At 48.3% G+C, this 15,508-nt stretch overlaps 1 protein-coding gene across 4 annotated transcripts in view; it reads left to right on the forward strand.

Moving 5' to 3' along the window:
• The window catches only part of SDK1 (sidekick cell adhesion molecule 1), a 973,914-nt gene extending 958,987 nt beyond the window's left edge, over positions 1-14,927 (forward strand). Inside the window, exons 45-46 of one of the 4 annotated variants that reach the window (XR_010122494.1) lie at positions 11,040-11,509; positions 14,586-14,685. Coding sequence is in view for 1 of the 4 variants with exons in the window: in XM_063646050.1 (XP_063502120.1) it covers positions 11,040-11,300 (261 nt within the window). In the remaining 3 variants the exon portion in view is untranslated. Of the gene's footprint in view, positions 1-11,039 lie in introns of all 4 variants that reach the window. The other 3 variants (XR_010122492.1, XR_010122493.1, XM_063646050.1) reach the window with 3 other exon arrangements.
• The last annotated feature ends 581 nt before the right edge of the window (positions 14,928-15,508 follow it).

A 15,508-nucleotide genomic window follows, 5' to 3' on the forward strand; every position in this document is an offset into this window, starting at 1 on the left:
TGGATGGTTTTTTTCCTTTGTTCTATTTATATGGTACATTACATTAACTAATGTTTGGATGTTAAACCAACCTTGCATTCCTGCAATAAATACCCATTTTTCATAGTGTATAATCCTTTCTATATGTTGCTGGATTCAGTTTTCAATATTGCTGAGCATTTTTATATCCACACTTATAAGGGATATAGGTCTGTAGTTTACTTGTCTTATTTATCTTTGTGTGATTTTTATATTAGGGTAATATTGGCCTTACTGAATGATTTGGGAAGTATTTCTTCCACAACTGATATTAATTCTTTAAATGTTTGGTAGATTTCATCAGTGAAGTCCTCTGGTCTTGGGCTTTTGTTTGTGGGAAATTGTTAATTACTAGTTCTATCTCTTTGTTGGTTATAGATTTACTCAGTTTTTCCTTTTTTTTTGTTAAGTGTCACTCCTTTGTGTCTTTCTAAGGATTTTTTAATGTTATCTCATTAATCTAATTTATTAAGATACAGTTGCTTATAGTTGTGTACAGTTGTTTATAATCCTTCATTTTTGTAAAGGTGGTGGTAATTAATATCAATAATTCATTCCTGATTTTAATAATTTGAGTCTTCTCTCATATTTCTGGTTAAAGTTTTGTCAATTTTGTTAGTCTTTGCAAAGAACCAACTTGTTGTTTCATTGATTTTCTCTATTATTTTTCTACTTTCTATTTCATTTATTTCTACTCTAATCTTTATGACTTTCTTTCTTCTGCTTGCTTTGGAGTTAATTTGCTCTTCTTTTTTCAATTTCCTAAGTTAGAAGTTTACATTGTTGATTTGAGATCTTTCTTTTTTTGTAAATACAGGGCTTTATAGCTAAAAATTCCCCTCTAACCACTGTGTTAGCTGAATCTCATAAGTTTTAATATGTTGTGTTTTTGTTTTCACTCATTTCAAAGTATTTTTTAAATTTTCTCTGTAATTCCTTCTTTGATACATTCATTATTTAGGAGTATATTTTACATTTCCTCATATTTGTGAATTTCTCACCTTTTCTTCTGTTATTTATTTCTAATTGTATCCTATTTTGGTCAGAGAAACCATAATTTATATATTTTCAGTCCTTTAAAATTCACTGGGTCTTATTTTAAGGCCTGGCATATGGTCTATACCGGAGAATGTTTCCTATCTACTTGAGAAGAATGTGTTATTCTGCTGTTTTGGGGTGGAGTGTTCTGTATGTGTCTGTAGGTCCAGTTGATTTGTCATGTTGTTTCCATCTTCTATATGTATGATCTTCTTCCCAGTTCTGCCATTTGTTAATGCATTGACATCTCTGTTTGTATTGAATTGTCTGTGTCTCTTCAAATCTATTCATTTAATTTCATGTATTTTGAGGCTCTGTTAGGTGCATGTATGTTTATAATTGTTATATCTTCTTGATATATTTACCGTTTTATCAGATATTTGCTTTCTAATAAAGATATGTCTCATATCTTTATTCCCTATTTTCCATTATCAGCTTCTTTTTGTTAAATGAATTTTCCAAATATATCATTTTGACTTCCTTGTCTTTGCTTTTGCTCTATATTTTTGGATATTTTTGTTAGTGTCTTACTCTAGTATTATTATCTACCTCAGATTTACAGTACATTTTTGTAACTTATGGGAACTTTACTCCTATAGCTGTATTTCTTCCTTTTCTTTTTGTGCTGTTACTATACATATTTTACCTGTAGATTAATGATTTTTATCAAATTTGGGAAACTTCAAGTCATTATTACTTCGAGTGTTTTTTTTTTTTTTTTGCTTTTTGCTTTCTCCTCTCGTTCTGATATTCTTATTACACGTATGTTGGTGCTGTTAGTGTTGTCTTATATTTATCAAAGTCTCTGTCCATTTTTAAAGGTCTTTTTTTCAGACTGCATAATCTCTATCAATCTATCTTTAAGTGAACTGATTCTTTCCTCTGCCAGCTCAAGTCTACTACTGAGCCTATCTAATGAATTTTAAATTTCAGTTATTGTATTTTTCAACTCAAGAACTTCCCATTTGTGTTTTTAAAATAATTTCTATCACTTTATTGATATTCTTCAATTGTCATCATACTTTTGTTTAATTTTTTAAACATGGTCTCCTTTAGTTCTTTGAACATAATTATAATAGCTACCTTTGAAGTCTTTGCCTGCTTAGTCCAATGTTTGGGCACCCTCAGAGGCTACCTTCTTTTTTTTTTTTTTTTTTTTTTCCTGTATATGCATTATACTTTACTGGGTTTTTTTGAAAACAGATCATTTTTGATCATATATTGTAGCAACTCTGAATAATGATATTCATGCCTCATTGAGGGTTGTTGTTGCTTGCTTGTTTGTTTAGTGATTTGGCTGGATTCGTTCAGTGAAGTCCATTTCCCCTGCATTGTGTGTGCTCTGATGTTGCTCCTCAGTCTTGGGCAATGCATAGAGTCTTCCTGACTACCAGGGATGACTGTGGTTTTAGCTGGGCTCCCTTTGCCTGTCCCCATTAAGATTCTGGATGGTTTACCACTATTGGTATCATACCCAGCAGTTAACCTCCACTACTTGCTAGCTCTGGTTTTTCCAGCAATGCCTTAGTGCATAAATTGCTCCTCACTTTCTGATCCAGTTGAAGTCCAGCTTTTCAGCAGTTGCCAGATGCTGTCAGTCTTTGAAGCTTGCTCTGACACTAAGAGACCTCTTCTTAGCTTCAGAAGTCTCTCTTCCTGGTTCTGTCTGCTAAACTGCTAGCTGGTTTTACTGCTTCCATTGTTGCTGACATGGAACTACCAGCTTCCTCTTCATTCCTCACTCCCAAAGGCTCCGCAGTTTTCAACAATGTCCTTAGGTATGCTCTGTTCCAAATAAAGTCATTTTCCTCAGTCAGAGCTGGAAACTCTCTGTTCTTACAGAATAACTGTCCACTCTGTGCAGGACCTCTGTGTCACTGCATCAAAGTGGAGGTGAGGACAATAGCCTTCTTCTTCCATAGTGACACACCCGCTACATAAGTGGGGCACTGGGTTGAGAGGGCAGTCCCTGGACTTCTGGGCCTGCTCCTCCCAGCATGGGACTTCTTCCTACAAACAAGCTGGGGTGGAGGCACTCAGGGCCCAGTATTCTTGGCCTACGACACCTGGTACAGACTCCCAGCTTACAAGCAAAGGCTGGATGGGGGACAGGAGCCCTAGTACTCTTGGCCATCTTTGCCTAGAATACAGCTTCTTCAACATGGAGTTGGGTTGGGGGAAAGGAGAAGCTGGGTAAGAGATGCCAGAACTTTCCTCTGCAACTTAAATTCCTAAACCAGCAGCCCTGCCTTGTTGCCACATCTGCCCGGGGTGGAGTTTCCGTCACACTGAGCTGGGGGCATTGGATAGGGAGAGCAGGCCATGGCTCAAGCACCACAGGCTCTCACTATTGAGTGAGATTTAGCAGATCTTCTTGTATCAATCTTTCTCCATTTGCTATCTACTCTTAGCACCATTTCCAAATACATTTTTTTTTTTTTTTTTTGAGAGGGAGTCTTGCTCTGTCACCCAGGCTGGAGTGCAGTGGTATGATCTCAGCTCACTGCAACCTCTGCCTCCTGGGTTCAAATAATTCTCCCTCCTCAGCCTCCCAAGTAGCTGTGATCACAGGTGTGCGCCACCACACCGGGCTAATTTTTGTATTTTTAGTAGAGACGGGGTTTCACCATGTTGGCCAGGATGGTCTCGAACTCCTGACGTCAGGTGATCCACCCGTCTGGTCCTGTCAAAAGGCTGGGATTACAGGCATGAGCCACTCCACCCAGCCTTCAGAGATTTTAGATGGTTATTTATAAAATACTTTTCACCAGTTAAATCATTGTTCGACTGGGGAGAGGGTCTGCTGACCTCCTCACATTGCCATTCCAGAAATATCCTGGCCTTCATGACTAGTAACTCTGATATTCAAAGGGGACTGGGAAGAAATGTGAGCTTTGGCCTGGTGCCTTAACTCCAAATTTACAGAAACAGAATCCAGTTACAGAACTGCAGAAAAGGCTGTTAGAGAAGAAAGCATTGCAGGAAAAGCAGACTGAGGGTTGCTCAGCAATGGAATAAACCCAAAAGCTGTAACGTTGGTTTTCAAATAGGACTATCTAAAAAGTGGCTTGGATTTAGATGAGGGTTTAAGACGTTTATCCTGTATACTGGAGGCAGCTTATAGATTTGAATACATTATAAACTGAAATGTTAGGAATAAAGAGTAATGTACGTCCTTGGCCCTGGCTTCAAGCCAGTGTTTTGACACAGCATGGTTGTTGGTTAAAGCCGTGGACAGAGGCAGGCTTCTGCTCACGCTCTTCTCTAGGGTCCAGGGGATAAGGAGTGAGAAGCCCTGTGTGGTCTCTGCTAGAAAAACTCTCCTGAGAAGCGAAGATTTCACTAAGAAAACAGTGAGGCCATCCTTTTATCCCCCAGGACATTTTTAAACCACTTTCAGAACTACTGCTGAAGTGAAAATTCTGCAGATCCATTCCCAGGCACTCAGGAGCCTTCCTAATCGGTGGTGCTCCTCTGAATTATGCCCTAAGCGTCAAATGACACATGCTGTGGCTATTTCTGTTTTTCTGTTTAGAAACAAGAGGGTTTGTCACGGTTTTATCACATGGCTGCTTCTGAATGATATCTGCCAATCAAATCATATGTTGAAGATTGTTTTCAAAATCCAAAGAAACTGTTTTCAAAATCCCTCCTGCACCCACCAACTTGGAGCAACCCCATCGTACCCAATTAATTCCTTAATAATATTTGAGTCTTTCATCTTGCCAACATAATACCCAAAGTGTCGAGATTATCTTTATTAGCTGCTTTCCAGGCATCTGTGCACCTTTAGAAACTCTAGCAGTCGGTCCGATACCGCATCCAATCACATTCTGTCCTTCTACAGTTTCCCGGGAAACCGACACACGTTGCTACTTCACATCACACAGGAAACTTACCAGAAAAAGACCCTGCAGCATTTCCTTTTTGTCAATAATTCTAACTCACTAAAATACATCCCCATTAAAAAATAATAATGTCATATAAATAATAAACAGGGCAGGCAGCAGGAGGAAGAATGGCATTTTAAGACTGTGCTTTCTCAAAGAGGCAATGACAGGGGCTGAGCAGGAGCCAGGAAACCCAGCTTTTAGCTCCAGCTCTGCCTGACATTTATTGGTCATGTGGCCCTGGGTGTATTCTTGCTTCTCCTCCCTAAATAGAGAGCAAGAAGGAAAAGAAGCCTCTTGGAGCCTCGTGTCTCTGCTTTTTTCTGCACAATGGTTACGTTCTATCTGATCAGCTGTTATTATAGAATCACCTGGCTGGGTCTGTGGGCACTGGCCACTCAGAACTCACAGCCTCCCAGCTTTCCTCCCCAGAACAAAGCACTCTTCCCTTCCAGCTGCAGTGTGAAAAATCCCAGGGCAAGACTCTGATTGGCTGAGCTGAAACCACATGCCCAGCCATTGGCCAATCATGGTTTTCTGAGAGGCAAGCTAGCCCATCCATGTGGTGGGGAAGAACTGCTTCCTTCAAAGAAGGGGTTGAGGCCTAGATGCAAACAACAGGAATCACTGTGAGTTGGACAACCAAGCACTCCCAGTTTGTGTCTCCTGCCAGGTCCCCTTGTTGGCACCCACGTGTGTCACAGACCCTTCTCTTGAGACTATAGGACTTTTAGATCTTCGGCTGAGGAAACACATCATGGTACATAGCAACATACATACAAGCTGTGAAGGAAATGGTATAAACGTGTAGGTGGGTGTGGGCCGTGTGCTACGCTCATTCTCTAAGCAGTTCTGGACATGCTCTTGGAAACGTGGCCTCCAGCGAGAGCTCAGCAGTCCCTTGCAGACCACCCCTAGGCCCCACCCAGCATGAACCCTGCTTCCCTACAGCCTGGCAGCTGCAGGAGGAGGGGTGGGCAGGGCTGTACACAGGGCAGAGAGATGCCCAAAGGGTCACCAAGTGGGTGCAAGACAGACTAACTGAATTCGTAGCATGCCCTCCCACTGAAATTGCTGATTTCTCCACCATGCAGAGATGCTTTTCATATAAGACTCACCCATATAAATAGCGTTTCTCTATCTTTTCTACAACTGGGGTTGAAGGTATCTCCTGCCTGCTACTAGAAAGATTTTATTTCTGCCACCTTTGGCTGAGAAACCAGGCTGGTTCTGGCCCCGGTCTGGCCCCGGCCAGTATGACACTAAGAAGGTCACTTGCATTTGTGGATGTTGATTCTTTCAGACCAAAGACAAGGAAATTGAATCCAGTCACCGCTTCTCTTGTTTTTCCACACTAGGATCCCTTGTGGCAGGGAAGTTGAATGGGGAAGACCCCTGGGACCTGGGAATATAGTCAAAAGAGGGTGAAAGTCTCAAACCTCATATTTGACCTTCAGATAATAATGAACCCTAACCCCAGTTTGTGAAACCTAGCACTAAATTTCTGTCAACCGTTCCTAAATATTCTGTGAATTTCTCGTGAGAAAAGTGATTCCTTCACTGTATTTCAATACATGTGATTTTCCCTAAGTTTCAGGAAGTTTAGATTCCAAGTTGGTCTCTAAAGAAGTAACAAACCCAATTCGGGGGCTAATCATGGAGATTCCTTTGGCTTCCTTCAGATGATCTTTGTTCCCTTTTCTTCCATTTTAGTTTATACAGAGCTTTACCTTGTAAGCCACCTCAAGTCCCCTAGAAAACAAATGAAGAATAAATCTTAAACAGGACAGGTGCGGAGGCTCACACCTGTAATCTCGGCACTTTGGGAGGCCGAGGCGGGCAGATCACCTGGGGTCAGGAGTTCGAGACCAACCTGGCCAACATGGTGAAACCCCGTTTCTACTAAAAATGCAAAAATTAGCCAGGTGTGGTGGCGGGCATCTGTAATCCCAGATACTCAGGAGGCTGAGGCACGAGAATAGCTTGAACCCACGAGGCAGAGGTTGCAGTGAGCGAAGATCGCACCACTGCACTCTAGCCTGGGCTACAAGAGTGAAACTCCCTCTCAAAAATAAATAAATAAATCTTAAACAGCCACAAATACAGATCCCTGATCTCTTCGCTGAAACCCTTGAGGCCAGATATATTTAAGAATTCAGTGTTTCTCAAGTTTGGGAGTACATCATATATTAGGGAACTGCTCCAGTAGGACTGGGACAGCACATGGTGACCAAACACATTAGTCTTCTTGTAGCAAAATATGAGAATGTTCACACTGAATAGCCCTACATCAGTTCAGCTAGGGGGAAGCTGCCAAGTTAGCTCAAGTCAGCTCAGCCTTCGCCACCAAATGAGTTATAAAAAAAAACTTTTGAGTTTCAGAGCGTTGCGGGTTTTGGAATTTGGAATAGGGGGTTGTACACCTGTTCAACGGATCCCAGGGAAAAGCCTGGAACTGGGAGTAAATTACAGGATCTGTGGAGGTGGGTGAACCCTAGGGGGCTGGAGCTCAGGTGCAGGCTCCCACCCAGCCTCTCTCACTGAGCCTTGCTTCTTTATTCATAAAGTGGGAATTGTAACATCTGCATCATAGGATCCTCAGCCAGTTGCAGAGATCATGCCCGGGCATTAATCTGGTATGTAATCGGTGTTCCCGAAAAAGGAGCCACTGCCACGTTTATCATCGTCACCCGATGAAGGGGAAGCTGGCTGCTCAGGCATCTCGGTGTGTGTGGGAAGATGTGTCTTAGCTCTGCAATTCTCCTAAATGCAGAGGAGCCACAGATGGATTCAGCTGTTCTGTGTATTGCAACATAAGCCAAACAGTTTACAGTTAATGTTCAGAGAAGTCCCAAATCTGCGACTCGCTGTTAGTTTCATGTAAATATTCCAGTTAGAGGTAGATTTTCAGTCTGTGTCCCCAAATCCCAGGAGTCTCTGGCTCCCTGCTACGCCTTCATGGGGTTCCTGCACAGCCTGGAGGGTGACCGCTCTCACAGGCCTCCGGGACAGATGCAAGTCCCTAGGTGCGGGATGGTGTGGGCTCATGGATCAGAGCTTCCTGCCTGGGTGCTGATGTGGGTAATTCACTCTGACTCTTAGATGAGGGAGGAGCCGGCAGGAACATGGCTCACAGCACCCAGGGACGCTTTTGTTTTCCTGGGTCTCAGTGTGGACTCCCTGCAAAATTAGGGGAGCTGGCAACTCTCCCATCTCCTGCCCACCCCCGCCTCCAGCTGCAAGGACGTGGCTCACACACCCTGGGGAAACTGGATTGGCAGTTTTCCTTCTAGAGTGCTTACTTCTGAAAGAGCTGCTGTGGCTGGCAATGGGGCCCACATCTGGGGCCACAGCCGTCTGTCTTAACACCCACAAGGCGCAGCTCCCAGCCTGGCTGCTGATCAGAATCCTCAGGGAGCCTCTAAAAAAATGCGCATTCCCCAGCCTCTGACAGACCCACAGAGTCAGGATAGCTGGAGCCACTCCCAGGAATCTGCTGCCTCAATGCACAGCTGATGATCCTCAGATGGCATTTCAAGGCCGCTCACTCTTTTACCCCCTCCCCAGTTCCCTTGATACCTTCTGGGGAGAGAAAAAGGTCAGGTCTGCCTGACCCCTGTGAGAGACGGGGGCCCTGGGAAGCATCTTAGCGTTAGTTCCACAGCAGAGCCTTGGTCTCTGTGCCACCAAGTGGATCCCCTAGGAGCCCAGGAAGCTGTTAGGACGCACAGGTGAGGGTCCCAGGATGCTTCTGTGCATCTGGGAGGATGTGGCACGTATCAGCAAAACCAAGAAACCTCCACCTTCTTAGGGGAAAAAAAAAATCAATTTCATCCTCTGCTTTCTCCTTTTTTTTTTTTTCAAGATGGAGTCTGACTCTGTTGCCCAGGCTGGAGTACAGTGGCGAGATCTCAGCTCACTGCAACCTCAAGAATCCCTTGAACCCGGGTTCAAGGGATTCTCCTGCCTCAGCCTCCCAGGTAGCTGGTATTACAGGCGCCCGCCACCATGCCCAGCTAATTTTTGTATTTTTATTAGAGACAGCTTTCACCGTGTTGGACAGGCTGGTCTCGAACTCCTGACCTCAGGTGATCTGCCGACCTCAGGTGATCCGCCTGCCTCAGCCTTCCAAAGTCCACTTTCTCCTTTAACAGTCCTTCCAATGACTTCACATCAAATCAAAAGACCATAAAATAGAGGTTTGCTTTCAGAAAATGAACATAGAAAACATGCAGGGTCCATGTTCTTAATGGAAGCTGCTGATTTATTTTACAAAAAGGAAAAAAAAAAAAAACCTCAAAGAGACTGATCTTCAAACATCAGTGGGAGGCCCCAGGCCACTTTTCTGTGTGTTTGAGGGGCCAGGCCATTCAGTACCTGGCCAGGGAGACATGTTAGACACCCTGGCTTATTCAGACGGTTTCATTTCTCGGCCCCCTCCCCACCCTCGGAGGTCTCTGTGGATGTGATGTCACATGATCACTTGCAAGGGGAGGATGCACCCCCAATCCTCTCCCCTCATCACCTCCCCCATCCCCTCCCTTCTACTTCACCCCCCACCCCCTCCTGTCCCCTCTACCTCATCACCCCCACCCCCCCTCCCCTCCCCCCTTCTACTTCATCACCTCCTACCCCCTCCCCTCCCCTCTACCTCATGACCCCCAACCCCCTCCTCTCCCTTCTACTTCATCACCCCCTACCCCTCCCCTCCCCACTACCTCATCACCCCCCACCCCCTCCTCTCCCTTCCACCTCATCACCCCCACCCCCTCCCCTCCCCTCTACCTCATCACCCCCCACCCCCTTCCCTCCCCTCCACCTCATCACCCCCCACACCCACCCTCCCCTCTACCTCATCACCTCCCTCACACCCTCTTTTCCCTCTACCTCATCACCCCCCCACCCCTCCCTCCCCTCTACCTCATCACCCCCCCACCCCCTCCCTCCCCTCTACCTCGTCACCTTTCCCACCCGCTCCCCTCTACCTGGTCACCTCCAGAATCCTTTTGTTTTGGTCTGTAGCAGCCCACATCTTAGTCTCAGGCAAGCCAAAGACCCAGATCTTCCCCACCCCTGGGGCTCTTCTATGTTCTGCCCTGTAGGGGCAGGCAGAGTCCCCTGGGGCCTGTGTGGGGAGGCTGCATAGACCTCTGCTGAGTGGGGAGGCCACCTAGATCTTTGCTGGGATGGGAAGTCCATGTAGACCTCTCCTGGGGTGAGGAAGGCTGTGTAGCCCTCTCCTGAGTGGGGAGGCCAGGTAGATCTCTCCTGGGGTGAGGAAGGCTGTGTAGACCTCTCCTGAGTGGGGAGGCCAGGTAGATCTCTCCTGAGTGGGGAGGCCATGTAGATCTCTCCTGAGTGGGGAGGCCGTGTAGATCTCTCCTGAGTGGGGAGGCCGTGTAGATCTCTCCTGAATGGGGAGGCCATGTAGATCTCTCCTGAGTGGGGAGGCCATGTAGATCTCTCCTGAGTGGGGAGGCCATGCAGATCTCTCCTGAGTGGGGAGGCCGTGTGGATCTCTCTTGAGTAAGGGAGGCTGTGTAGCCCTCTCCTGAGTGGGGAGGCCAGGTAGATCTCTCCTGAGTGGGGAGGCCATGTAGATCTCTCCTGAGTGGGGAGGCCGTGTAGATCTCTCCTGAGTGGGGAGGCCATGTAGATCTCTCCTGAGTGGGGAGGCCGTGTAGATCTCTCCTGAGTGAGGGAGGCCAAGTAGATCTCTCCTGAGTGGTGAGGCCATGTGGACCTCTCCTGGGGTGAGGAGCCCATGTAGATTGCTCCTGAGTGGGGAGGCCGCATAGACCTCTCCTGGGTGGAGGCCCAGCTCTTCTCGGAAACCTGGTGCAGAGTGAGGGGCTGGATGCAGCTGAGAAAGTGCAGTGTTGGTCACACCTGGATCAGAGAGGGGGACCTGGGGGCTGCCTGCTCTCCTGTGTGGAGGGTGGGAGAGCCTGGCATTGGGTGGGGGTGGGGAGAGGGCTGGAGACCGCGACATATGGCCCTGAGGAGGTGCCCTCACTGCCAGGCCTCCTGCCCATCACGCTCCGGGCCCTGCGCCCTGTCCTGCGCTCACACCTTCTCTCCCGGTCCCCGCAGGCCACCGACTCTGACTATGAGGACGCGCTGCCCAAGCACTCCTTCGTGAACCACTACATGAGCGACCCCACCTACTACAACTCATGGAAGCGCAGGGCCCAGGGCCGCGCACCTGCACCGCACAGGTACGAGGCGGTGGCGGGCGCCGAGGCGGGCGCACAGCTGCACCCGGTCATCACCACGCAGAGCGCGGGCGGCGTCTACACCCCCGCCGGCCCCGGCGCGCGGACTCCGCTCACCGGCTTCTCCTCTTTCGTGTGAGCAAAGCGCCGCGCCTCCCTCAGGGCGGAACGGAGGCGAACTTTCCGAAGTCTATTTTTGTTAAGACAATCAACTCCAATAACTGAGCTGAAGTTTTTGTTTAAAAAAAAAAAAACTGATAAGTGATGATTTTACCTACTTGTGGACACTAGATTTCAATTAGGAAGGTTTTTTTAAACGGCTTTTTGTAACATCGCTGCAGGAAGCAGGTTTGTTTCTTTTTCTTTTCTTTTTAAGAGAAGGTGTATTTCACTGGTGCAATGGCTTGGCACCTCCGGGGCCTGGGAGGACCTTAGACCTCCCCAGCCCTGGGTTTCTCCGTCTTCAAGACCAACTAGGAAGGCTCAAGCGGGGAGGGGGAGTGGAGGGTCAGGTGAGATCTCAGAGCTGCCCCGGCCGGCCCCTGTCTCTTTCTACCTCCTCTTCCAGAGAACCAGCGGCTCACACCCTTCTCAACGCAGAACATCCTCGGCTCACAGCTCGCTCCTGGGGTTTGAAGAGCAAACGTTTTTCCCTCGGCCCAGCGCATTTTGTCCCAACTTCATCTGTTTCTCAAATACTCTCACTTGGCAGTTTCTAGGCAAGGAGTCGGCCTTCAGGTTCCTGACGGCCGGGCAGGGATGCTAAGGTGTGGCTCAGCTGTCACTGTCTGCATGACTGCAGTGGTGCGGTCCTGAGGCTTTTCTGCCTGTCTTCCCCCCTTCCTTCCCACCTGACAGCGAGGGAGAGGGAAGCCTCTTAGGGCTGGAAGCCACCACACCAGCCCTCTCCTTCCCCAAACACAGCACACGGCCAACTCCGCAGGACACGAGGACACAGGACAGCGTCTCCAGAATTGCTTGTTACGTAGGAAGCGTGCATTGTTAACCAGAGTATTTTTAAAATCTTTTTATCTTTTTTTAAACTATGTCACATGAAATGAATGCGTCTTTGCTGTCTCCAGGTGCCTTTTTATTAATTGTTCAGCTTTGTACATGGGAAAGATGAAAAGCAACAGTGTCTGCAAATAAAGCAAAACAGCTCTGACAACACACGCTCCCGACTCGCCTCGTGCACACCAGGCCGTCCCCTCCCTCTCTCCTGGCTTCTGCCACCGCTTCTTCACCACTGGCGCTGCTGCTGCCCCCTCTCCCAGTCCAAGACCAGCTTTTAGCCTTAACAGGTTTTCTGGAAACATTTCTTTTTTTATTTAAAATTGTCATTGTTTGGTTTAAATTTTTCAGCTAGATGGAAAGAGTATGAACTACTTTGGAAAACTTAACAGCTCAGAGATGGCCATGCCTCCAGCCCCTCACGTCATCTTTGCAACAGATGACTGGGCTGCCATGGTCCACCCTCAGCCTGGGTCCCGGGTCTGGATGGAACGGGAGCACTGCTGCTGCCCACTGGCATGTGTGCCCCGGGTCCCTGTGAGTGCCCCCCTCACCAGCAGAAGCGTGGCACACACAAGACTCAAGACCACCCTGTCAGTGCCCCCCAGTGCACAGCAAACGGGTGGGTGCCATTCCCCCAGTGACCTGAGGGTAGGGGACAGCTGAGCAGTATCTGGCCAGTGCCACCTGGGAGCCAGTCTCCTGGCCACGTGCAGAAAGTGTGGCCCCTTCTTGCCTAGATGTTTTGTGCACCTCCGTGGGCAGAGGATGTGGATATTGTCTGGATTCTCTGCTGTCAGCGTTGCTGAGTATGGCCCCAGAAGACCAAGGAGAGTTTTGTATAGGCTGGAATACCCCTTTTCAGTCTTTCCAAAATTAGAGGAAAGTTTCCTTTTTTCTCTCCTCCCTTCCTTCCCCTCCTCCCTTTCCTTTACCCCTCCTTTCCTTCCTTCTTCCCTTCCTCTCTTCTTTCCTCCCTCCCTCCCTCCTTCTCTCCCTTCCTTCCTTCCTCTCTTTCCTGCTTCCTTCCCTCCCTTCTTTCCCTCCCTCCCTCCCTCTCTCCCCAATTCCTTCTTCCTTTTCTCCTCCTTTTTCTGAGTGGAGGGGGAAATATTCTAAACCAAAAATCCTAGATGCTCTGCCCAAAGCCACTTCTGCATGAGAATCGCAGCCCACAGTTCCGCAGACAAGACTCGCCGCGGTGGACAGCGCCGCCTCCTTCCCCTCGGCCCCGGAGAGGGCAAAGTGGGTGGGAAGCCAGGATGTGAGCACTGGAATTTCTTGGAAGAGAAGCGATAAATGGAGACCATGGCCCTCATTGCCTTCTGTGCGCTCTGATTGCTCTCTGCAGCCATAAGGATGTGGCTTTACATGCCAGGGAGAGTGTTGAGACATCTTAGGTTGAGGATGAGCAGATTCAAGATATGTTTGTTGCTCTCGGGTTTTCAATACAACATCATGACACTTTTGTTTCAAGCTCGAGTTTTCTGTCTCCCCTCCACTCTTAGTAAACCTTGATGTGTAGGGAGCGGCCTGTCCGAGGCTACGCCGGCCTCCTGGCTGCTGCTGGACTGGGCTTAGGACAGCGCCCATGCCTGTCACTCGGAGGGACTCTGTCCCATGAGAACCACCTGTGCCAAGAAACAGAGTTGGATGTTTCCAGGTAGATTTCAGCCTCCCAGAGCAATGTGGGATTTGAGAAACGTCAGTTCCTAACTCCTCATCTTCAGGGAAGGAAAAGAAAATCACAGCCTAGGAAGACGGAGATTGGATTTTAATCTCGGTTTTAAAAAGAGGACCAGCAAAATGTCTCTAAGCCTGGCCAGGCGGAATGTGCTCCCGCTCTCTCCTGCCGTGCTGAAAGTCACGCCTTGTGGATGCCTCATGAAGGCGGTGGCTGAGTGTCCCCACCCACCCCCTACGTGGCTCGTTTCAGATTGCTTTGGCCCCGCCCTGCAAGAATGCGGTTACGGAGTGGCCAGGAGGCTCCATCTGAGCCACAGGGATGGGTGTGCAGAGCTCCCTTCTCCTGGGGTGCCAGGGCAGAGATTCCAGGCAGGTGAGCCAAGAGAAAGCTGCCAGGCCACGTCCCCTCGGCCTCCTGCACGGCCACCTTCTGGGTAAATCGGTCCAGCCCAAGCCCCTCTCCCCAGCCTCCCCTTCAGCCTCTCTCCCAGCCTGCTTTTATAAGGCGCACTTCATTCAATGCGGTAGCAAAAAAAACAAGGGGCCCCAAGGAGAGGGGGCCCAGATGGCCACACACGGAACACGCCTCCACAGCCCTGGGAAGTGGATCACTCTGTACAGGTCTTCAGAGGCTGTGCTTGTATCTGACTGTGACTGGGCTGAAGCATGGTGTTTGCCTAACGGTTCGTAGCATGGTTTTTATTTCTTCCGCATTCTTGGCACACAGTATAGCTGTCCTCCTGATGAGCAACCCGTCTGCGTACCTAAGTGTGGCTCCCCGCGGGTCAGCGTCCCAGTAGCATGGATCCAGTCTGAAAGGTGACGACAACATGGAAACTCATGAGCTGAGCCCGCCCGCTGGGACACGTCTCCTTCCCGCGTCACCTTCTGGTTTAGGGAGCCCTCAGGTCAGCCCTAAAGCGTTCCCTGCAACGTTTTCTGAAATTGTGCAGAAAACCAGATCTCATTAAAAAAAAAAAAAGAAAAAGAAAAATATAAACAACTTGTAGGAAGACAGAGAGGTGCTATGGGTACAATTTTTAATAAAAACATTATTTTGTTCCTTAAACGCTTGTGATTTTCTTCAAGTATTGATGCAATGATTCGGAGACCTTAGGAACCTTCTTGAATTGAAAAGCTGTAAATATGAACCACTGGGACTTCACCCCAGTGCCATGCTGGACCCCCGTGCTCCCCCCAACACCCTTACCTTTATCCTGTTGACATGCAGGTGTGTACAGGCAGCATCCCCCCCCAAACTGGAGTTGAGGTCAGGGGTAAAGCCACTCCACACCCTGGCCGGGTGGCCTGGGACAGGCAGCATGGAGCCTGAGCCAGTGACACCCCTCTGCGTAGACCAGCAGCCATTCCCAGGGCCAGCCCAACTCCACCCACCACCTGGCTGGACCACCAGAGACTTCACAGGTGTCCGGAAGGAAAAGAACAGCTCATAGCCAAACTTAGCCTTGGTTGGGGGGAAGTGGAGCTATGAGCAAGACGGCCTTCTCCTCCTAAGGGGTCTGGCCGCACCATAGCTTGTCACGCCCACGCGTGCTCTTGGTCGAGGGAATGAGACGAGGCCATTCCCTTCCCTTTCGGAAGTGGAATTTTGCTTATTTCTTTCTTTTTAAGAGACAGGGTCTCACCCTG

The sequence above is a fragment of the Symphalangus syndactylus genome, chromosome 9, assembly GCF_028878055.3.
Source record: "Symphalangus syndactylus isolate Jambi chromosome 9, NHGRI_mSymSyn1-v2.1_pri, whole genome shotgun sequence".
NCBI lineage: Eukaryota > Metazoa > Chordata > Mammalia > Primates > Hylobatidae > Symphalangus > Symphalangus syndactylus.